The sequence below is a fragment of the Schistocerca serialis genome, unplaced genomic scaffold (assembly GCF_023864345.2).
Source record: "Schistocerca serialis cubense isolate TAMUIC-IGC-003099 unplaced genomic scaffold, iqSchSeri2.2 HiC_scaffold_1363, whole genome shotgun sequence".
Lineage (NCBI taxonomy): Eukaryota > Metazoa > Arthropoda > Insecta > Orthoptera > Acrididae > Schistocerca > Schistocerca serialis.
In genome coordinates this window covers 13120-38974 of record NW_026047584.1, presented here as the reverse complement: position 1 = coordinate 38974, position 25855 = coordinate 13120, and the positions used below count along the sequence as shown (strand labels likewise).

General features: G+C 39.0%; 1 protein-coding gene across 1 annotated transcript in view; it reads right to left on the bottom strand.

Annotated features, from left to right (window-relative positions):
* The window catches only part of LOC126440400 (serine/threonine-protein kinase Chk2-like), a 77019-nt gene extending 59119 nt beyond the window's left edge, over positions 1-17900 (bottom strand). The window contains exons 1-2 of the mRNA XM_050090672.1: positions 17619-17900; positions 1282-1483 (exon numbers count right to left, since the gene is read on the bottom strand). Coding sequence (XP_049946629.1) covers positions 1282-1483; positions 17619-17737 — 321 coding nt within the window. The 5' untranslated portion in view covers positions 17738-17900. The remainder of the gene's footprint in view (positions 1-1281; positions 1484-17618) is intronic.
* Positions 17901-25855: the final 7955 nt, after the last annotated feature.

Sequence of the window (25855 nt, the reverse complement as noted above, 5' to 3'; positions counted from 1 at the left end):
ACATGACACCTCAGTAAACAAACAATTTCAAGCTACTGAGGCAAAACCGAGATTTTTCCAGTGTTGGTTTTTTTTCCAAATTTCCATGATTTACTTGATACATTTGAAATTCCCTGATTTCCAGAACTTGTGGCGACCCTGATATACCAATCACTGACAGATCTCCTGTAGACAGTACCACTTGCTGCAAAATTCTGTACAGGTAACCGACATTTCAAATTAATTTTTTTGTTTCTCTACAATTTCTTCTACAGTGTCACTCCATAGAGAACTGAAACTTGATACTCACATGGAGAAACACTCCTTCGTAATTCTTCCAAGATGCCTCTGCCAAACCGTCCTACGAACTACATATATTGCCAAAGTGTTTCTTTAACTGGCAGATCCTGATTCCGGGGCAAACGTCTACTATGGAATTTTGCACTACCACATTTTTCACATTTTTAGGCAAAGAACTCTTTGTAACAGGAAATTTATTTTTACTGTTCTGATGCTTTGAATTCTTTTTATATACGTTACACTTGTCCACTTACATTTATTTTCAGTTTCTGAGATTTCCACACCACAGACGTATCACTCTCTCTCTCTCTCTCTCTCTCTCTCTCTCTCTCTCTCTCTCTCTCTCTCTCTCTCTCCTTTTCTTTTTTTTCCAATCACCTCAGCTACCTTGCAAAAACATTTTATTAATTAATAAATTTATTTATTTATCAAGAGTTTTAGGTCACAATTTTCTCACTACAGCACTGATAATTCTGCTAAAGTCTCAATGTCGCTATGTAGCACTTTAATTATTTTGTTCCCGTGAGCTCACAGTGAAAGCCAGTTTCATGTTTTCATCCCACAGTCTAGGGATGAACAGTGAATATCGTTGCTAATAAATTTGAGGCGTATTTTGGCAAACTTTTCTTGTAGCTAGAAGTTGCACTTAACATACACAATTTTTTTTACAACCTATTTCTAACAATTTTTACACGATGCATTGTTATAAGTACGGGAAAACAGCATTATGTTACTGCACTTTTTGACAGGTGCCATCTCGAAACATAGAAAGAGCGAGACGGGGGAAGGTGGAAGTGACAATGAATTACTGAGCGATTTAGTGGAACAAATGACAAAGGATGACGGACAGGAGTTGGTGAAGTAGGGGCAGTTGAAGTGGGAGTACTGACCATACATAACTTTCCATATTTTTCTGTGTATCCAAGGACAACTGTGGTCAGACATATCAGTTACAACAGTAACAGGAATGAATTTCCCATAATTAGTCACTTAAATACTCACCTGAAGCCACAAATGATTCACAACACCGTCAACAGTTATTCTCTGAATAGGGTCCACAGTTAACATCTTCTTTATCAAATCAATGGCCTCTGGAGACACACCTCTCCAGTACTGTATTGGGAAGGAGTAATTGCCTTTCCTAATCTGTTCTTTTAATGGGACTTTCTTGTTGTCAGGTGAAAAAGGTAAATAACCACTCAAGCTGAAAGAGAAACACATTTGTAATTTTTACAAGTCAAGCCAAAGATTGGAAAATGTCAAGCCAAAGAAACAGAGACAGAGACAGTATTCAGGTGTGTGTGTGTGTGTGTGTGTGTGTGTGTGTGTGTGTGTGTGTGTTCTATTTCAGAAGAAGGCCTTTTGGCCGAAAGCTTGTGTGTTTCATAGTATCTTTGTTGTGCTTGTCTGCAACTCAACATCTCTGCTATAAGCTAAGTCAGATTCTTTTATTGATAGGCCATCAAAACCATCTTGATTGCTGCAATAAATGCATTTTCCCTAATTACAGAATGAAATACCAATGACTTTTCCCATTACATATATTACTATACCCAATAAAAATGCATTATGAACAGCAATAACAAACTATTAGCTCTGTAGTAATTTTACAAACAAATATGCTTTGTCCAAAAGCTAAATATGGAACAGCCTTTTCATTGTGCCTGGCTGCAACTAAGTGTACATTGGTACAGTGAGTAGCTATCTACCTTTTTCCTTACATTGTTATGAACCTGATGATAATCACACTTACCTTAAGTTTCACAGTTCCAATGTCTGTTGGTTCTGGTTTACAGTTTTCATTGATTCACTGAACTGATATTTAACAGACAGTACACTTTCAGCTTCAGTGGGGGATATAGTCAGGAAAATTGGATTACTACTTGATTCGGTGCACCTTACACAAGGTTTGCAAAATTGCATGAACAACAGTTTTCCTGATGGTAATGGAACTGCATATTCAACGTAGGCTGTTAATCTGATTTGATCTATTATAAATGGTTTTGAAAGGCTGTTAAGACTAATATCTACCATAGTTTACATATGTTTGTTCAAGTTTATCCATCATTGTTTACGCACATTTCTTGAGGTGTTTGCAGATCAATGTCAGTTCAATGGGTCACCTTTCAACTGTCACTGTATATAAAACCTCTTGGTGCTCATTGAGTCCCCTCCACAAAACAATTTGGCCACACACCCTATGTCACTTCAAATGCTTTATGTTGTGATCTACTATAGGCCAGGTTTTGGCCATCATTAGCCATCTTCAGATCTACTCAACCAGGAGAAAGAGAGTACTTCAAAAAATTGCACTCTTTATTGCCTGTTAGCTAATAACTTGCTGTTTTGTGTGACATAAAATCAAATGAGGAACATAAAACAAGCAAAGACAAGAGACAGCCAGGACAGTATACATTTCTTCAGTCCTTAGCTCTTAGTATTCTCTCTCTCTCTCTCTCTCTCTCTCTCTCTCTCTCTCTAATCTTGCTACAACTTTACATGGAGTGCTTTCCTTTGTGAGGAAGAACCTATTACCTCATCAAAGTTCATCAAACGTCTTGCTACATGAAAAATCGAAAGTCGCTGTCTAATACTGAAGAAGCTACTAATACAAATAGTGCCCAAAACTGGTGTGGTTTCTCGAGCTAATTACGTCTATTTTGTCACTGTCTGCTATATAAAAAACAAAATACTCCCTTCGCACACCAAATAAACGAGACTGTTTTGGCACAAATGATCATTTTTATAACACGACGGAATATAATTCACAAAGTACCAATATCAAATGTCTATTAGGCCTACTACAAGCAAAAATCTTTATGTTAGGAAATAGTTTCAAATTTCATTCATGCACTCCAGTTTCTCAAGCATGAGATCGAAAAGTAGTAGTATGAAATTTTCATGTTAATTTGGAATCATCATATTCTTTCATAATTTGCATGATGTCCCCGTTCTTCTCCTTCCTCGTTCTAATAATCAATCTTGTCATCACTAATTCTGCTAATATTCCTGCCATTGTCAAACTTATTCTCCGGTTAACATCACTAACCCTTCCAGAATCACCGGTTTCGCTATCCTCCGATTATTCTCCGGTTAGGCGTTGTTACATGTTCGTACAACGTGTTTTCCATGCTACATCCAGAATAGAACTTACAGGGCTGCTAGCCAGGGACAGTATGGGGATGTCCACCCCTGGTAGCTGAGTGGCCTGGACAACGGAATCTCTCACCTAATGGCCCGGGTTCGATTCCCAGCTGAGTCAGAGATTTTCTCCGCTAAGGGACTGGGTGTTGTGTTGTCCCTATCATTGTCACTTCATCCCCATCGACATGCAAGTCGCCGAGGTGGCGTCAACTTGAAAGACTTGCACCAGGCGAATGGTCTACCCGACAGGAGGCCCTAGCCACACGGAATTTCCATAGTATGGGGATATGGTGAAAAATGTTTGTCAAAATTTCATTTTCTTGGATATACTGAGAATCTTTCTTACCAGTTATTCTTGTTAGTCGTTTATTTCCACGCTGGTAGTCTGAATCTATGGATTTTGCTAGTAATTATAACAATGCTGATCTTTTGCAAACCCAATCAACCACGTAAACAGACAGCGATTGGCATTCATCAGTTCAGCTTTACACCACTGAGCTCATATAGCCCATTTTGTCTGCGGGAAAGTTTATTTCTAGATGTGAGGAGGACTCCCCTGACAGAGACATCATGTACACTGTGCACGCATTCACGAATCAACTTACGATTCATTCAGAAATCAATTTAGAATGTGTTCAAAAATGTTCAAAAGCCAACAGGAATGCATTTAAAAATCATATGAATAATCGAGACCAATGTGCGCTGGATGCTGCATGCTTTGTGAAACAAACTTTTTTTTCCCATCAAGAATATGAATTTGGCGCCCAGCTCTCCTCTCCTACATCCGGGGCTGCTGGGCTGCTGCGCATGTGTGAATCTGGCAGCTTGGGCGTGCCAGTAAATTTTTTCCTAGGTAACATCTAGCTGCTTGCTGTGACTGCTTACACAGCGAACAGCCACATTTCTGTACCAAAAGCGGGAGAAGGTACTACCCATGTGCGACTCAACTGCGCACGAGCCCGCTTGTAACTGCTAAAACGAATCTAATGTGAACAGTTGTGATGTCACTTTCATTGGAGGCAATTTGTTGTTATGAAACATTGCAAAGTCTTCCTAAAGCCTTTGACACATTTTGCTGTTGGCAGACGCGTGTATGAGCATTGTATTTTGTTGTTGTATCTGGAGCATTTCCTTTACGACTTAAGTTTTATTTTCGTTTTTTTTTTTTTTTTTTTTTTTCTCTAATTCCTGTTTTGTTGCTGCAGTATTATTCTGCAGTAGCAGGATACAGTAATATACTTTGTTAAAGTATTGGTTTTTACCAGTCAAAAATCACAAAAATTTAACTGAAAACAAAAACAATGAAAAAGTCCCAGAATTCTAAAAAAAAGTTCCTGGGTTTTTCCTGTTTCCTTCCAGATGAAAAAATTCCTGGGTTTTTCCTGGATCTCCCTGTTGTCCCAGGTCATATACACCCTGAGAATAGAAATACAATTTTCTGAATGGAATATTATACTTGTCAATGGCATTAACAAGCTTTTGAAAAAATAATTACACTCATATATTGTCACAGTCTTCAGTCCAAAGACTGGTTTGATGCAGCTCTGCATGCTACTCCATTCCGTGCGAGCCCCGTCACTCTGAATAAGCACTGCTACCTACATATATTTGAACTGCTTACTGTATTCATCTCTTGGTCTCCTCCTACAATTTTTACCCTCCACACTTCTCTATAATATTAAACTGATGATTCCTTCTTATATTTGTCAAGTAGTGCCACACATTTCTTCCCTCACCACCTCAGTTACATGATGTACCTTCAAATCTTCAGCATCTTTTTGTAGCACCGCATTTCACAATCTTCCTTCTCTACATGTCTGAACTGTTTATTACCAACATTTCACTTCCATACAAGACTACTCTAGACAAGTAACTTCTGTAGAAACTACCTAATACTGAAGTCTATATTCGATGTTAACAAAATACCATTCTTTGCCTTAACCAGTCTACGTGTGATATGCTCTTTACTTCAGCCATAATCAGTTATTTTGGTGTCCAAATAGCAAATTTCAGTGTGTGATACAACTGAAAAATTTTTTCTGCAGCCGGTAAGCCCTAAAACGGTCAGGCGCGAATCCATTCGGCAGCCGCAGGACACGATAATATAACGGTGCAAATGATCAATTTTCTTGTCGACCCATTACTGCCCAAAATAACTGACATCTTTAACCACTCTCTGACGTCCAGCATTTTTCCTACAGTGTGGAAGAAGGGGCTCATAAAACCATTATCAAAGAAGGAATCTGCCAAACAACCGTCTGATTACAGGCCCATTTGCATTCTACTAGCACTGTCCAAGGCGTTAGAATACATAGTCCACTAACAGGTTACCAATTATTTAACACTGAATAACCTCTTAGATGAATACCAGTCCGGTTTCCGGCAAAATCGCAGCACAATGACTGCTCTTATAAAAAAGACTGACGAATTTAAACGTGCCATGGACAAACAGCAGGCTACTTATATGTGCTTCCTGGACTTCAGCAAAGCTTTCGACACTGCTGACTTTGACATTCTGCTTACTAAAATGACTCGTCAAAATTTTCCTTCAAGCGCTGTACAATGGTTCCACTCATATCTTACATCCCGCCAGCAGTGTGTAATGGTAGGTACCAAAAGGTCGCAGTGAAAGGATGTTGTACCAGGGGTTCCACAAGGATCAGTATTGGGCCTATTACTTTTCTCATTATATGTTAATGGTGTGTCAACTATTCTCTCCCACTGCAGATACCACCTATACGCTGATGACCTTCAGTTGTATCACAGTGCAAGTCCAACCAACCTGCACACAGCCATCGATAATGTAAATGCTGACTTACTTTCTTTATCACAATGTTCGCAGAACTTAAGTCTGAAACTAAACCCTTCCAAAATGCAAGCAATCTTAGTTGAGCATAAAAGACTTATTACAAAACAGCACAGAGACTCTCTTCCATGCTTAATTTTAAATGGCACAGAAATAACCTTTTCTTCTTCTGCAAAGAACTTGGGGATAATCCTGGACCACCACTTAGACTGGACTGAACACACTACTGCAGTCTGCAAGAAAGTTTCTGCATCCCTTCATTGTCTACGGACATATAAAAAAGTATTTCCATTCGATCTTAAGAAGCAGCTCGTAGAATCTCTAACACTTCCTATTCTCAACTATGACGATGCTATTCTTCAAGGACTTTTGTATGAAAACTCTCGCAGGCTCGAACTGGCGATGAATGCTTGCATCCGATATATTTGTGACATTCGTTATTATGATCATGTAACTCCAGCCTATGAACAATTATCGTGGCTACGTGCTGATAAACTTAGGGACTACCACACTATGTTTACTCCATCGACTTCTCAATTATCTTACTTATCCTCAGCTATTACATTACTATCTGAACAGCACAGCAGAAATACTGGATCTCAACAAAGTACGATCCTCTCAGTACCACCACCCAACACTGTCATGTTTTCTAAATCATTTTCTGAATCCAGAACCTGACTTTGGAACAGTCTTCCTCAAAATATCAGAGAAATAAAATCACTTCCAGGCTTCAAAAGCAGCTAATGGCTCACCTTCTCTCGCAATAGCTTTCTCTCCCACATACTGGTCTGCAGCCCACACTCTTCAATCCCCCCTCCCCCTACTTTTCCCATTCTCCTCACTTACAGAGTTATTTACTTAAATCAAGTCCTCTCCTAACAGCCACTATTACTGTCATTCGAATTTTCTTGTTCTTCTTCCTTTCTTTTTCTGACAGTACTAAACAAAATTTAAGTTGTTCTAAACTAGTATTTATTATTCTTCATGCAGTCTGTTTCATTATTATTGTTATTATTGCCATTTATCATTACTTTAATTATTCTGAACTATTATTATTTCTTTCCTTTCTCAGACGTTATGTCTGGTTAAAAATGGAAAGTGACATGGACCCTGATCAAGCGTGACTTCCTATTAACTGTACGGTATATGTTACATTGCATTTAGGAACTTTCGGGTAACTGAACATGTATCAATAATTACAGATTTCTATAGTTGTATATATACGTTTGGATGTAGCTGTATTGCATTGATGTACTGGTGGACATTGTGTGGTATGACTCCTGTAGTTGATAGTATAATTGGTATAATGTCAACTTTATCCTGATGCCACATGTCCTTGACTTCCTCAGCCAGTTGGATGTATTTTTCAATTTTTTTCTCCTGTATTCTTCTGTATATTTGTTATGTTGGCTATGTATATTTCGGTTAGTTGTGTTAATTTCTTCTTTTTATTGGTGAGTATGATGTCAGGTTTGTTATGTGGTGGTGTTTTATCTGTTATAATGGTTCTGTTCCAGTATAATTTGTATTCATCATTCTCCAGTACATTTTGTGGTGCATACTTGTATGTGGGAACATGTTGTTTTATTAGTTTATGTTGTATGGCAAGCTGTTGATGTATTATTTTTGCTACTTTGTCATGTCTTCTGGAGTATTCTGTATTTGCTAGTATTGTAAATCCGCTTGTGATGTGATCTACTGTTTCTACTTGTTGTTTGCAAAGTCTGCATTTATCTGTTGTGGTACTGGGATCTTTAATAATACGCTTGCTGTAATATCTGGTGTTTATTGTTTGAGCCTGTATTGCAATCATGAATCCTTCCGTCTCACTGTATATATTGCCTTTTCTTAGCCATGTGTTGGATGCGTCTTGATTGATGTGTGGCTGTGTTAGATGATATGGGTGCTTGCCATGTAGTGTTTTCTTTTTCCAATTTACTTTCTTCGTATCTGTTGATGTTATGTGATCTAAAGGGTTGTAGAAGTGGTTATGAAATTGCAGTGGTGTAGCCGATGTATTTATATGAGTGATTGCTTTGTGTATTTTGCTAGTTTCTGCTCGTTCTATAAAGAATTTTCTTAAATTGTCGACCTGTGCATAATGTAGGTTTTTTATGTGAATAAATCCCTTCCTGCTTAATTTCTGCTTAATGTGAATCTTTCTGTTGCTGAATGGATGTGGTGTATTCTATATTTGTGGCATTGTGATCGTGTAAGTGTATTGAGTGCTTCTAGTTCTGTGTTACTCCATTTCACTACTTCGAATGAACAGGTCAATATTGGTATAGCATAAGTATTTATAGCTTTTGTCTTGTTTCTTGCTGTCAATTCTGTTTTCAGTATTTTTGTTAGTCTTTGTCTATATTTTTCTTTTAGTTCTTCTTTAATATTTGTATTATGTATTCCTATTTTTTGCCTGTATCCTAGATATTTATAGACATCTGTTTTTTCCATCACTTCTATACAGTCGCTGTGGTTATCCAATAAGTAATAATCTTGTTTAGTGTGTTTTCCCTTCACTATGCTATTTTTCTTACAGTTGTCTGTTCCGAAAGCCATATTTATGTCATTGCTGAATACTTCTGTTATCTTTAGTAATTGGTTGAGTTGTTGATTTGTTGCTGCCAGTAGTTTTAGATCATCCATGTATAGCAAATGTGTGATTTTGTGTTGGTATGTTCCAGTAATAATATATCCATAATTTGTATTGTTTAGCATGTTGGATAGTGGGTTCAGAGCAAGGCAGAAGCAGAAAGGGCTTAATGAGTCTCCTTGGTAATTTCACGCTTAATCTGTATTGGCTGTGATGTGATATTATTTGAATCTGTTTGGATATTAAGTGTGGTTTTCCAATTTTTCATTGCTATGTTTAGGAACTGCATAAATTTAGGATCTACTTTGTATACTTCCAATATCTGTAGTAACCATGAGTGGGGTACACTATCAAAAGCTTTTTGGTAATCAATGTATGCGTAGTGTAGTGACCTTTGCTTAGTTTTAGCTTGATATGTCACCTCTGCATCTATTATCAGTTGCTCTTTACATCCTCGTGCTCCTTTGCAACAGCCTTTTTGTTCTTCATTTATAATTTTGTTCTGTGTTGTATGTGTCATTAATTTCTGAGTAATGACTGAAGTTAATATTTTGTATATTGTTGGTAGGCATGATATGGTGCGATATTTCGCTGGGTTTGCTGTGTCTCCTCGATCTTTGGGTTTCAGATAAGTTATTCCTTGTGTAAGTGTATCACGGAATGTGTATGGGTCTGCAATGTAACTTAAATAATTTAGTTAGATGTGAATGTGTTGAGGTGAACTTCTTTAGCCAGAAATTTGCTATTTTATCTTTCCCAGGGGCTTCCCAATTGTGCGTAGAATTAATTGCTCGGGTGACTCCATGTTGCAAAATTATCACTTCAGGCATTTGTGGTACCATCTTGTATGTGTCTGTTTCCGCTTGTATCCACCGTGCATGCCTATTATGTTGTACCAGGTTTGACCATATGTTGCTCCACAAGTGTTCCATGTCTGTTATGTTTGGTGGATTGTCTATTTTAATGTGTGCATTATCTGTTGTCTGATAAAATTTCTTTTGGTTTGTGTTCAATGTTTGGTTTTGTTTCCTTTTATTTTCACTTTTTTTGTATCTTCTAAGTCGTTTGGCCAATGCTTGTAATTTCTGCTTCTTTTCATCTAATTGCTCCATCGCTTCTTGTTGTGATATTTAACCTAACCTTTTTCGTTTTTTGTCTGATATTTCTTTTCTTATAAATTGTGTTAGCTGTCCGATTTCTTTTCTCTGTTATTCTATTGTGATCTGTAGCCTGTGTTGCCATGCTGGTTTTGTGGGTTTCTTCTGTGTATCGGTTGGTTCTGATCTCTGCCTAGTGTGTATATTTAGTGCAGTGAGTGCTCCTATATAAACCAGTAGTTGTAACTCTTCCATAGTTGTATTTTCATTTACACTCCTGGAAATTGAAATAAGAACACCGTGAATTCATTGTCCCAGGGAGGGGAAACTTTATTGACACATTCCTGGGGTCAGATACATCACATGATCACACTGACAGAACCACAGGCACATAGACACAGGCAACAGAGCATGCACAATGTCGGCACTAGTACAGTGTGTATCCACCTTTCGCAGCAATGCAGGCTGCTATTCTCCCATGGAGAAGATCGTAGAGATGCTGGATGTAGTCCTGTGGAACGGCTTGCCATGCCATTTCCACCTGGCGCCTCAGTTGGACCAGCGTTTGTGCTGGACGTGCAGACCGCGTGAGACGACGCTTCATCCAGTCCCAAACATGCTCAATGGGGGACAGATCCGGAGATCTTGCTGGCCAGGGTAGTTGACTTACACCTTCTAGAGCACGTTGGGTGGCACGGGATACATGCGGACGTGCATTGCCCTGTTGGAACAGCAAGTTCCCTTGCCGGTCTAGGAATGATAGAACGATGGGTTCGATGACGGTTTGGATGTACCGTGCACTATTCAGTGTCCCCTCGACGATCACCAGTGGTGTACGGCCAGTGTAGGAGATCGCTCCCCACACCATGATGCCGGGTGTTGGCCCTGTGTGCCTCGGTCGTATGCAGTCCTGATTGTGGCGCTCACCTGCACGGCGCCAAACACGCATACGACCATCATTGGCACCAAGGCAGAAGCGACTCTCATCGCTGAAGACGACACGTCTCCATTCGTCCCTCCATTCACGCCTGTCGCGACACCACTTGAGGCGGGCTGCACGATGTTGGGGCGTGAGCGGAAGACGGCCTAACGGTGTGCGGGACCGTAGCCCAGCTTCATGGAGACGGTTGCGAATGGTCCTCGCCGATACCCCAGGAGCAACAGTGTCCCTAATTTGCTGGGAAGTGGCGGTGCGGTCCCCTACGGCACTGCGTAGGATCCTACGGTCTTAGCGTGCATCCGTGCGTCACTGCGGTCCGGTCCCAGGTCGACGGGCACGTGCACCTTCCGCCGACCACTGGCGACAACATCGATGTACTGTGGAGACCTCACGCCCCACGTGTTGAGCAATTCAGCGGTACGTCCACCCGGCCTCCCGCATGCCCACTATACGCCCACGCTCAAAGTCCGTCAACTGCACATACGCTTCACGTCCACGCTGTCGCGGCATGCTACCAGTGTTAAAGACTGCGATGGAGCTCCGTATGCCACGGCAAACTGGCTGACACTGACGGCGGCGGTGGACAAATGCTGCGCAGCTAGCGCCATTCGATGGCCAACACCGCGGTTCCTGGTGTGTCCGCTGTGCCGTGCGTGTGATCATTGCTTGTACAACCCTCTCGCAGTGTCCGGAGCAAGTATGGTGGGTCTGACACACCGGTGTCAATGTGTTCTTTTTTCCATTTCCAGGAGTGTATTTTGTTGTGTATGATTGTGTTGATAGTTGTTGTTGTTGTTGTTTCAACTTGTGGGTTATTTGGGGGTCTATGCAAGAATGGTCTAATGTCTGTATTTGTGTCTTTGTATTCTATATATTTCAGGTGAATTTTTTTCTTCTATATCTAACATGTGTGTCACTTCATGTTCTATTTGTGCTTGTTCTGGTGGCTGTTTTAAGATTTCGTTTTCCTCTGATTGTTTAACTGATGTGTGTTGTTGTTTGTTTGTTTGCTCTGGGATGTTTGAGTCCATTACTGTATTTTCTTCTTCTTCTGATTGCACATTATTTTGTTCCAGTATTTGTTGTACTCGTTGTTTGATGTTTTCTAATTCTGACTGGGATATCCTGTTATTTTTGATTATTACAAGGATCTGATCAGCTAGTCATTGTTCTGTTAAAAATTTTAATTCTGGGTATCTGGTAATAAATGTTGTGTATACGTGTGATCTGTATCCAGTTGTGTTGGTCCCTAAGTTTGTTGCTTGGTAATAACAGAACATGAGGTGTTAGTTAACTTCTACTGACCATCTCATCCTCTGTCTTCGTTTTCCTTCTAGAGTGGTTGCAGGAAGCATATCCTGCAAAACACCTCTATTTGGATTTAAATCAGTTTCCATGTGGCTATCAGTGTCATTACCATTGTGGACGGGCATAGGGTTCAAGCGTCGTCCCCGATCATGACAGCGCTTGTTCAAGGCTTCATTAGTTCTGTCCTGAACCAACTAATCACACTAAAAGGGGGGTTAGCCCTATTAGTGGTTTGTTCATTTCGTCACCTTTTATGACGGCAGAACATACCGAAGGCCTATTATTATTATTATTATTAATTCTTTCTTTCCTTTCTCAGACGTTATGTCTGGTTAAAAATGGAAAGTGACGTGGACCCTGATCAAGCGTGACTTCCTATTAACTGTACGGTATATGTTACATTGCATTTAGGAACTTTCGGGTAACTGAACATGTATCAATAATTACAGATTTCTGTAGTTGTATATATACGTTTGGATGTAGCTGTATTGCATTGATGTACTAGTGGACATTGTGTGGTATGACTCCTGTAGTTGATAGTATAATTGGTATAATGTCAACTTTATCCTGATGCCACGTGTCCTTGACTTCCTCAGCCAGTTGGATGCATTTTTCAATTTTTTCTCCTGTTTTCTTTTGTATATTTGTTGTATTGGGTAGGGATATTTCGATTAGTTGTGTTAATTTCTTCTTTTTATTGGTGAGTATGATGTCAGGTTTGTTATGTGGTGGTGTTTTATCTATTATAATGGTTCTGTTCCAGTATAATTTGTATTCATCATTCTCCAGTACATTTTGTGGTGCATACTTGTATGTGGGAACATGTTTTATTAGTTTATGTTGTAAGGCAAGCTGTTGATGTATTATTTTTGCTACATTGTCATGTCTTCTGGGGTATTCTGTATTTGCTAGTATTGTACATCCACTTGTGATATGATCTACTGTTTCTATTTGTTGTTTGCAAAGTCTGCATTTATCTGTTGTGGTATTGGGATCTTTAATAATATGCTTGCTGTAATATCGGGTGTTTATTGTTTGATCCTGTATTGCAATCATGAATCCTTCCGTCTCACTGTATATATTGCCTTTTCTTAGCCATGTGTTGGATGCGTCTTGATCGATGTGTGGCTGTGTTAGATGAATGGGTGCTTGCCATGTAGTGTTTTCTTTTTCCAATTTACTTTCTTCATATCTGTTGATGTTATGTGATCTAAAGGGTTGTAGAAGTGGTTATGAAATTGCAGTGGTGTAGCCGATGTATTTATATGAGTGATTGCCTTGTGTATTTTGCTAGTTTCTGCTCGTTCTATAAAGAATTTTCTTAAATTGTCGACCCGTCCATAATGTAGGTTTTTTATGTCGATGAATCCCCTTCCTCCTTCCTTTCTGCTTAATGTGAATCTTTCTGTTGCTGAATGGATGTGATGTATTCTATATTTGTGGCATTGTGATCGTGTAAGTGTATTGAGTGCTTCTAGGTCTGTGTTACTCCATTTCACAACTCCTAATGAGCAGGTCAATATTGGTATAGCGTAAGTATTTATAGCTTTTGTCTTGTTTCTTGCTGTCAATTCTGTTTTCAGTATTTTTGTTAGTCTTTGTCTATATTTTTCTTTTAGTTCTTCTTTAATATTTGTATTATCTATTCCTATTTTTTGTCTGTATCCTAGATATTTATAGGCATCTGTTTTTTCCATCGCTTCTATGCAGTCGCTGTGGTTACCCAATATGTAATCTTCTTGTTTAGTGTGTTTTCCCTTCACTATGCTATTTTTCTTACATTTGTCTGTTCCAAAAGCCATATTTATATCATTGCTGAATACTTCTGTAATCTTTAGTAATTGGTTGAGTTGTTGATTTGTTGCTGCCAGTAGTTTTAGATCATCCATGTATAGCAGATGTGTGATTTGGTGTGGGTATGTTCCAGTAATATTGTATCCATAATTTGTAATATTTAGCATGTTGGATAGTGGGTTCAGAGCAAGGCAGAACCAGAAAGGACTTAATGAGTCTCCTTGATATATTCCACGCTTAATCTGTATTGGCTGTGATGTGATATTATTTGAATTTGTTTGGATATTAAGGGTGGTTTTCCAATTTTTCATTACTATGTTTAGGAACTGTATAAATTTAGGATCTACTTTGTATATTTCCAATATTTGTAGTAACCATGAGTGGGGTACACTATCAAAAGCTTTTTGGTAATCAATGTATGCGTAGTGTAGTGACCTTTGCTTAGTTTTAGCTTGATATGTCACCTCTGCATCTATTATCAGTTGCTCTTTACACCCTCGTGCTCCTTTGCAGCAGCCTTTTTGTTCTTCATTTATAATTTTGTTCTGTGTTGTATGTGTCATTAATTTCTGTGTAATGACTGAAGTTAATATTTTGTATATTGTTGGTAGGCATGCTATGGAGCGATATTTAGCTGGGTTTGCTGTTCTGCTTGATCTTTAGGTTTCAGATAAGTTATTCCATGTGTAAGTGTATCAGGGAATGTGTATGGGTCTGCAATGTAACTGTTAAATAATTTAGTTAGATGTGAATGTGTTGAGGTGAATTTCTTTAGCCAGAAATTTGCTATTTTATCTTTTCCAGGGGCTTTCCAATTGTGAGTAGAATTGCTTGGGTGACTTCATGTTGCAAAATTATCACTTCAGGCATTTGTGGAAAATGGTGTTCAATGTTTTTGTAATATATTGGTTGCAGTTATCTTTCCAACAGGGCTAACAATAAATCTTATTGTGGGTCAATTTATCCACTACCACACGACATCTCTCATTTCTGCTTCAATGCTTCTTGGGCACAGAGTTTTACACTGGTGAGGAAAAGTTAGACATGCTGCTCTGTACGGTGAATGTTTTAAGAAATTACATTAGAATTTCATGACAGCATGGAGACATCTAACCTCATCACTTGTGGGCGACGCACAGTTAAGATGGTTTCTCAAAACACTGGTGTGAACACTATGCTAAAACTTCACAGGATGAGGAGTAGTACTGCAGCTGACAGAGCACATGAAGAGGCTGTTCAGACTACATTTATCACTGTGCTGTGGCACAAGACTTATAGACAAGAAATGTGAAATCAGCCAGACAAGGGTCGATTGCATCTTGTACCAACATAAACGCCAACCCTTCCACCAATCATTACATCAAGCACTCCAATGACATAAAACATATCATAGAAATTTGAGTCTTATGTGACACCTGCTGTATAATAATGCTCTTTGTCTGTATACTGCAGTACATGGTGTGAGTTACATGACACCCCATAAGATTTACCTTGCCTTATGGCCCCAATTTCCATTCAAATTCTTATTGCTGTATGTCAGAGTGGTTATTTATACTGGATTTTTTAAACCTGAGAAAAAATAAAAATTTACTGCCGACTCTACAGCCATCACATATAGCGAGATGGTTTGACCTGGAGTAGTCCTCCCCATTATACTGGTGTCCAAAATTAAAGCAACAAATGGAAATTTTGCAAGGTTGCATTTATTTTGCCACAAAACAGCATAAAGCTGAAGCAATGAAAAGAATGCAGAACATAAATAACTGCCATATGCAGTTTTCCAACTTAATGGATTTGCACAAACATTCAGACAACTGGCTAATGTGCACAGTATGAGGTGTGACCACCTCTGGCAGCAATATAGGCCTCACGACAAGGCATGCTGTTAATGATGTCATCAATCTCATGCTGAAGCAATAACGCCCATTCCTCCTGGAGAGTTTCTCGCAAGTCTAGGAGGGAGTTGGTGAAGCTGGTGTGATGCTATCTGTTTCCCTAGACACGCTCTATGGTATGCAAATTGGGAGAGCACTGTTGTCCAGCAATACAAACTCTCGGTCTACACCACCTTGTAACAACTGCACACGAAGTCCCACAATCTCGTCACGACACCGAACAGCTGTTAAACCTTGCCAATTCACCTATACAGTTTGATGAAGAGTTGTTCGAGTGGGCCACATAATTCCTGCCCACACTATTAGGGATCCTCCTCTATATTGTTCTCTTTCCACAATGCTTGTGTCTCAAATTTGTGTTCCACATTGCTTTTAGATGTGAATGCTAGGAGAATCACTCTCCAGACCAAATTGAGACCCATCTGTGAAAAGACTGTTCGACGTCCAGGTGGTATGCTGATGACTCCACCCTAAACATGTGAAGACACATCAGAGGTACACATACAGCAGGTCTTCGACAATAAAAGTCACTCTGCCAAAGCCTTCTGTCACCGTTTGTCTCAATACAACAAGTCCAACAGATGCAACAAGGTCAAATGCCAGCTGCCATGCAGTACTGAGCTGGTACTGTCATGCCCTTACAGCCAAATAACACTCCTCTCTCTCTGATATCTCACATAGTTGGCTCTGCACTAACCTTCAGCATCCTGTTTCGGTCTCTATAAATTGTCAGCACATTAGAGAAACAACAGAACGAATCACATTAAGCCATCGGGCCAAATATGTTTGCAACTGTCCTCCTTCCATTCTTCCTATGGTCCTCCACTGCCAAGTATGTGGTAGGCATCTTCTTTATGTCCTACTGCCCCACCTGTGACTGTATACATAGCAACTGGGAATGTGGGACTACCTGGCACACACTATCCCATTTGATAGGTGCCCTGTTGTCATAAATAGTATGGTTGCCCGTTCACCGAAATGCTACCTTCCATGTAGAACGCGATTGCAGACAGGCATCTGTTAACAGTTTGTACAATTATACTGCGTATTAGACCAAAGACAGGGAAATAGCGATTTGCTGCTTTAATTTTGGACACCACTGTAGATACTATTTCCTGAATCTACAGCAATATTTCCCGAATCTACAGCAATATTTCCCAAATCTACAGCAATATTTCCCAAATCTACAGCAATATTTCCCAAATCTACAGCAATATTTCCCAAATCTACAGCAATATTTCCCAAATCTACAGCAATATTTCCCAAATCTACAGCAATATTTCCCAAATCTACAGCAATATTTCCCAAATCTACAGCAATATTTCCCAAATCTACAGCAATATTTCCCAAATCTACAGCAATCATATACACAGATATGGCTTGACTTGGAATGCAAATCTTAGTCCTCCCCAAGCAGACACCAAAAATCTTTTTTTGCTCTATCTCACTTTGTGTTCTTTGGTAATTACTTTATATTCCATTCACATCCACAGCATTGATATGACCATTATGTATGTAATAATGAGCTGTTGTCAAACTGCAGTTATAGGATAAGCTGTAACTATACAAACAATTCAGTCAGTTCCTGGTAGTATCTGACCTGTTATAACTATTGTTTAATGTACACATTAACTTGAAAAATGAACTTTTAATGGGTTTTTGCAATGTTCTCATTTGCTTTCAAGTCATTATAATATCCCTGTATTACAAATAAAGAACTATCAATGAAAATGATTTAACTGTATCAGCTCAAGATAATTACCATGCATATAAAATTACGCCCAGGCTCCAAACATCAATTTGCATTGTATAGCCCCCTCTTCCATTTTTTACAAGTACCTCTGGGGCAGCATATAAAGGTGTTCCGCAGACTGTTGTCATTTCCGAGGTGACAAATCTTGATAAACCGAAGTCTGACACCTTAATCAGAGTTTCTTCTTTGTCAGAGGAGAGTAATATGTTCTCTGGCTGCAAAACAATTTGAAAAGTAAAATTTCAAAAACATGCTATTGTATCATTTGAATTGATGTGCATAAGTGTTTACCATGAGTAGTTTACCAAGAAACTGAGCAAACAATACTAAACAGGTACAGTATATGGGCTACATTCGAAAAGCAATTTCAATGGCCCATCTGCATTAATAGTGGATACTCTTCTTTTTACCACCTCTCAGATAAATTCCAATGAGAGAAAGGAGAACGAGGAATATTATACATTAGTCTATTCAAAGATCAGCAACAGAAGGTATTAATTCACAAAACATAAAGCCATTATGTCTGTAACATTACGGTGCTTCAACGTGCTATGTATTATGGTGGTATCTGGTAATGCAAAAGTGGTTTGTGTTGTGATATTCCACTGACTTAGGCCTATATGATACATGATACAAGAAAGTCTACTCAATACCAGTAACTACCATGAGACTAAAACTCTTTAAATGTCAAGGCTGTGCCAATACGATTTTCATGTGTCTATTGTAAGCAAAGGGCATAACTTGTTAATTTTTTTCCTTGTACTTCGTATGTTTTGTAACTGTATGTGAATGCAGGAATAATTCACCTATTAGACAAAGATATTCTTCAAGAGGTACTATACCAATGAGGTTCTTTCATCTACCAGGTGACTCATGCATGATACGAGGGGTAGTCCTCAAGTTTTCATCACCACCATAGAAAAAAAATCAAGCTGCAACCATGAAACTTGGGTTACTCCTCCTCACCCTTCAATGCACAGTTTTTCCTCTAGGTTGAGCCCTCAGCTGTTTTAGTCTGCATATTAGCTGTTCAGGAAACATTGTAACTCAAAAATCAAACAATGGAAAACCCAGGATGGAATAACGACAATTTTATGAAAATGAGAAGCAGACAGGTACAACAAAAAAACTGCCAATACACACATATTCTGGCAAAACAACTGACACACATGACCACCATATCTGGCTCGGCTCGGCAGCCTCGAGGCCAGCCAGACACAGTGGTCGTGTGTGTGTGTGTGTGTGTGTGTGTGTGTGTGTGTGTGTGTGTTTTGTCTAATTCAGAAGACGACCTTTTGGCCAAAAGCTTACTTGTTTAGCAGTGTACTAGGCCACTGTTTTGGGTTTCCTCTTACTAGCACAACTAGTTGGCACAGCACCGTTACAGTCCAAAAAAGTGGCTGATGTCACATTGCCCAATGATGGTCAAGTCTTCACCTTTTTCAGTGGTGTGTTCTCTCATGGTCATAATGGTACAATAGCATTCATCTACAGTTATTTGGTGGTGTAGTAACACGTCAAGAGAATTTTATACTTTAATTCTATTCTCTGTCTTAGACAGATGTGCTAAAGTGGCGAAAGTGTCAACATGGTGGAAATGTTTTTTTATTTTGTTCAAAGATGGTATTGGCCAAATGTTTACTTTGCATATGTTTTCATCTACATCTGCATGGATACTCTGCAAATCACACTTATTTGCCTGGCAGAGGGTTCATCGAACCACCTTTACAATTCTCTATTATTCCAATCTTGTATAGCACGCAGAAAGAAGTACGAGCTCTGATTTCCCGCATTTTATCGTGGTGATTGTTTCTCCCTATGTAGGTCGGTGTCAACAGAATATATTCGCATTTGGAGGAGAAAGTTGGTGATCGGAATTTCATGATAAGATTCTGTCACAACAAAAAAACGCCTTTCTTTTAATGATGTTCATCTCAAAACCTGTATCATTTCATATTTCGCTATAATACAAAAAGTGCTACCCTTCTTTGAACTTTTTCGATGTACTCCGTCAGTCCTATATGGTAAGGATCCCACACCACACAGCAGTATTCTAAAAGAGGATGGACAAGCGTAGCGTAGACAGTCTCCTTAGTAGATTTGTTACATTTTCTAAGTGTTCTGCCAATAAAATGCAGTCTTTGGTTAGCCTTCCCCACAAAATTTTCTTTGTGTTCCAATTTAAGTTGTTCGTAATACTAATTCCTAGGTATTTAGTTGAATTTGCGACCTTTAGATTTGACTGATTTATCGTGTAACCAAAGTGTAACAAATTCCTTTTAGCACTCATGTGAATGACCTCACACTTTTCATTATTTACGGTCAACTGTCAATTATCGTACCATTCAGATATCTTTTCTAAATCATTTTGCAATTTGTTATGATCTTCTGATGCCTTTATTAGTTGACAAACAACAATGTCATCTGCAAACAAACTAAGAAGGCTGCTCAGATTGTCCCTCAAATCATTTACACAGATAAGGAACAGCAAAGGGCCTATAACACTACCTTGGGGAATGCCAGAAATCATTTCTGTTTTACTCAATGACTCTCCATCAATTAATATGAACTGTGACCTCTCTGACAGGAAATCACAAATCCAGTCACATAGCCGAGATGATAATCCATAAGCACGTGATTTCACTACAAGCCGCTTGTGTGGTACAGTGTCAAAAGCCTTCCTAAAATCGAGAAATGTGGAATCGATCTGAAATCCCTTGTCAATTACACTCAACACTTCAAGCGAATAAAGAGCTAGATGTGTTTCACAAGAATGTTTTCTAAATCCTTGTTGACTGTGTGTCAATAGACCATTTTCTTCGAGGTAATTAATAATGTTCGAACACAATATATGATAAAAAATCCTGCTGCATATCAATGTTGATGACATGGGCCTGTAATTTAGTGGATTACTTCTACTGCCTTTCTAGAATATTGTTGTGACCTGAGGAACTTTCCATTCTTTGGATATGGATCTTTCATTGAACGAACGGTTGTATAGGATTGTTAAGTATTAAGTATGGAGCTAATGCATCAGCGTACTCTGAAAGGAACCTAACTGGTATACAGTCTGGACCAGAAGACTTGCTTTTATTAAGTGATGTAAGTTGCTTCACTACTCCAAGGATATTTACTTCTACACCACTCAAGTTGGCAGCTGTTCTCGATTCGAATTCTGGAATATTTACTTCGTCTTCTTTAGTGAAGGCATTTCAGAAGGTTGCGTTTAGTAACTCTGCTTTGGCAGCAATGTCTTCAATAGTATATCCATTGGTATCATGCAGAGAAGTCACTGATTGTTTCTTGCCGGTAACACACTTCACATACGACCAGAGTCTTTTGGATTTTCTGCCAGGTTTTGAGACAAAGTTTCATTGTGGAAACTATTATAACCATCTTGCATTGATGTCCACACTTAATTTCAGGCTTCTGTAAAAGATCTCCAATCTTGGGGATTTTGCGTCTGTTTAAATTTGGCATGTTTGTTTCATTGTTTCTGGTACAAATCTCTCAATTGCTGCCGATACTATTTCTCCGAATTCAAGCCACATCTGGTCTACATTTAGATTATTAATTTGGAAGAAGTGAAGATAGTCTCTCAGGAAGGTGTCAAGTGAATTTTTATCTGCTTTTCTGAATAGGTATATTTTTCATTTATTTTTGGATTTGGGGGTTGCAATATTCAATCTCGCTACAACAACCCTCTGTTCACTAATCCATGTATCCGTTTTGATGCTCGTTATTAACTCAGGATTATTTGTTGCTAAGAGGTCAAGTGTGTTTTCACAACCGTTTACTATTCGCATGGACTCAAGAACTAAATGCTCGAAATAATTTTCAGAAAATGTGTTTAGCACAATTTTGGATGATGATTTATGCGTACCTCTCGATTTCTGCCAACATATCGAGGGCAAATTGAAGTCACCACCAATGCAATTGTTTTTTTTTCTTACGACCGATTTGGACACAGTAAAATATCTATACATTGTTTTATATGCAAAAACCTAGAATGGTAATATTGACACTCATAGTGGTTGCGAGTGGCAGCAGCAATGCTAAAAAAGAGACTGTTGTACATTGTATCTCTGGCTTTGTCAGCTGACTTGGATGTAAGTTCAAATTTTTTTTTGTCCAGTGTTGTCTTCCTAGTGGGACGAGAGAGAGGTATATATTGTTGTATGAAAGGGATAGTCCGCCATTGGAATCATAATTGTGACTTTAATGTTTGGTGTCTACATAGAAAAGATGGAAGGATTAAAAACCATTGTAATTCAAAAGAGTGCATCTTGATGAACAAATAGCGAATATAATCATCGTCAAAGACAACAAAACAGGAAAAGGTAATTCATTCTTTTAAAACTTCACATTGGACATTATATATGTTTAAGTCTTCCGAGTGAGATTTACATCCTGTTACAAAAATAATTTCAAGAGCCTGCATCAAATTTATAACAACACAGATCAAATCCAGCGACGATCGACAGTGCCATCTTTTCTCAAAAGTAACATTCAATAGCCCGAACATGGATTTATTCTCGCTACAATGATTAAGGACCTGCTGCCATTTTCATTCCCCTCCCATTTTTCTTTGAGATTGTGCAAAACCATCAATGATAAATCATCGATTACCACAGCTGTGGAGTCCCAGGACCGAGATTGCTGAGATTCAGAAGAAGAATTCTAACTCCAGCGAATCTCTATTGCTGGAGATACAATAATAATAATAATAATAATAATAATATTAGTTATTTTCAGAGGATCTTCAAGATTTTTTTAGGGAAAGTCTTGCATTTAACTTCACAAACATTCATTACATTCTTTTTTATTTTGCACAGTCAGAGAGTACAGTACATATTCATTCAAGAGATTCATTCAAGAGAGAATCAGTACTTATTTCAGCTAACTTGGGGAAGGGATATTACAGTGGCCAGAGAGAGAACCCGCTGCGTAAGTTTGACGGGCTTTTTGAAAGAATGTAAGCAACTAAATACCACAGTAGAAAATGTTCAAACTGCCGTGGGAGTTGTCTGAAAGTGATCTGTGACAGATTTCCACAGTCACCTCTACATCTGCATCTATATTCCGCAATCCATCTTATGCAGTGCGTGGTGGAGGGTACCTCGTTATCACTACTAGTCATTTCCTTTCCTGTTCCATTAGCAAACAGAACGAGGGAAAAAATGACTGTCAATATGCTTCCGTATGAGCTCTAATTTCTTGTATTTTGTCTACATGATCCTTACGCGTAATATATGTCTGAGGCAGCAGAATCATTCTGCAGTGACTTTCAAATTGTGGTTCTCTAAATTTTCTCAATAGTGCTCCTCAGAAACAATGTCGCCTTCCCTTTGGGGATTCCCATTTAAGTTCCCAAGGCATCTCTGTAACACTTGCATGTTGTTCGAACCTACAAGTAACAAATCTAGCAGCCCACCTCTAAATTGCTTCAATGTCTTTCTTTAAACCAACTTGGTCAGTACCCCACCGACAGTCTGCCTGCTTAGCTGAGTGGTGACATGGTTGCCTACCGCGTAGTGGGACTGGGTACGATTCCCATCCAGATTGGAGATTTTCTCTGCTCGTGGACTGGATGTTGTGTTGTCCTCATCATCATTTCATCCTAATCACCGGCATGCAAGTTGCCCAATGTGGTGTCAACTGAAATAAGACTTGCAATTGGCAGCCGAACTTCCGCGGATGGGGCCTCCTGACCAACAATGCCACACGCTCATTTCATTTCTCCCACAGACTCAAGCAGTACTCAAGCATAGATTGCACAAGTGTCCTATATGTGGTCTTCTTATAGATGTTCCACACTTGCCTAGAATTCTGCCAATAAATTGAAGTCGACCATTGACCTTACCTACCACAATCCTCACGTGCTTGTCACATTACATATCGCTTTGCAGTGTTATGCCCAGATATCTAAATGATGTGACCGCGTCAAGCAAGATGCTACTAACGCTGTATCCAAACATTACCAGTTTTTTCCTACTTATCTGCATTAAATTACATTTTTCTACATTTAGAGCTAGCTGCCATTCAACACACCAACCAAACAACCACACATTGCTGCTCACCCTATCCAAAAAATCATTTATGGATATAGTTAATAATAATGGACCTACCACACTTCCCTGGGCACACCAAACGATACCCCTGTCTCTGATGAATATTCGCCATCAAGGACAACATACTTGGTTCTATAACTTAAGAAGGCTTCAAGTCACTTATATATCCGTGAACCTGTTCCATATGCTCATACCTTCACTAACAGCCTGCAATGGTACACCATGTCACATGCTTTCCAGAAAGCAAGAAATATGGAATCTTGTCTGTTGCCCTTCATCCATACTTGGCAGTAGATCACGTCAGAAAAGGGCAAGCCGAGTTTCGCACCAGTCATGCTTGCTAAAACCATGTTGATTTGTGGAAATATGACACTGTCACAAGAAGATTTATCATATTCGAACTGACAATATGTTCAAGGATTCTGCAGCAAACTGAACTTATGAACACTGCTCTGTAACTTTGTGGGTCAATTCTTTTGCCCTTCTTATAAACGGGAGTAACCTGCACTTTTTTCTGGTCACTTGGGAGTTGGCGCTGGGCTGGAGATTTATGAAAAATGCAAGGTAAGTAAGGGGCCAATACCATAGCACACTGTTTGAAAAACTGAATTGGAGTTCCATCTGGACCTGGTGACTGACTTGTTTTCAACTCCTTCAGCTGCTTCTCTACGTAAGGGGTGGTTATTATTATGTCACCCATATGGGTCTCCGTTCAATGGTCAAACAACTTTATATTTGTACAATTCTACTGTGTGTAAGATTTATTAAACGTGAAATTTGAAACTCTGTCTTTCATTTTGCTACTTTCAACAGCCACACCAGAATGACAACATACAAGTGACCAGATGGAAGCCTTAGACACACTCAGTTATTTTACATAGGGCCAGAATTTTCTACAGTTTTCTGCCAGATCTTTTGCTATGATATGACGCTGGTAGCAGTTGTATGCTTCACACATAAACCATGTCACTCGTGCACAAATCACTATACAACCTTTGCTTGCCATCAATTGTGCCTTCTACTTTGAACCGCGAGTGGAACAGCATCTGTTTCCTCAGCATTTTCCGAATTTCATTATTGAACCATGGTGGGTCTTTTCTGTCCGTATTCCACTTACTTGGCATATAATTCTCTAGATGATGATTTACAATGTGCTAAAACTCTGACTGTAATTCTCCTGCATCCATCCTACTGGAACTAAGTGATACCAATTTACAGTTTAAGTGAGATGCTCTTTCTAGCAGAAAGACTCTCCTAGGCTTCTTCACTGATTTATTAACTTTCGTAACCATAATTACTATAATGACATCACCATCGCTAATCCGCATTTCTTAACTGACATTTTCGATAATGCCCAGTTTGTTTGTAGCTACAATGTCTGAGACATTTCCAATGCTTGTGCTCTCCCGAACCAGCTGTTCACGAAAGTTTTCAGAGAACGTGTTCAAAAGTACTTCACGTGATTGTCCGTCTGTACACCCTGCAATGAATTCCCAGTCATTCCAGCCTATACTCAGTACGCTGAAGTTGCCTCCAACTAGTACACTGCATGATCTGGGTATTTACAATCAACTAACCATAGACATTCTTTAAATGACTAGAACTATCATAGCAGAACCAGGCAGCTTGTAAAATCATCCAACAACTAGCCTGGTTTCACCTAGGCCGGTTATACACGACCAGATAACTTTATTGTTACAATCAACTTCGACTTCAATAGAGAGAATATTTTTGTCAACTGCAATCAACACTCTCACTCCTGTGACCATCCGAACAGATTTTTAAGATATCTACATGCAAAAAAACTAAAAATTAATTTGCCACATACTGAGTTCATAAGCCTGCAACAAAACCATATATATAGACACACACACACACACACACACACACACACACACACACACACTGTTGCTTTGCACACGTCTGATGGAACAGCCACTTTAGAACTTTAAAAATTAATATAAATTTGTTGAATGAAGATATAGAGCTGGGTTTAGTGTCATTTGGTAAGGAAGCACATGGTCATTTTTACCTTAATCTGAAGACGATGTATGTGGCTTCTGTTGGTTATGATGCATACACCCCATCATAAGTCAATTTCTTCCCAAACTCGCTGTAGCATTGCAGGTGTAATGTGGTCAGTGGCAGCATAAATTCTTGCTCTCAGGTCAAGTA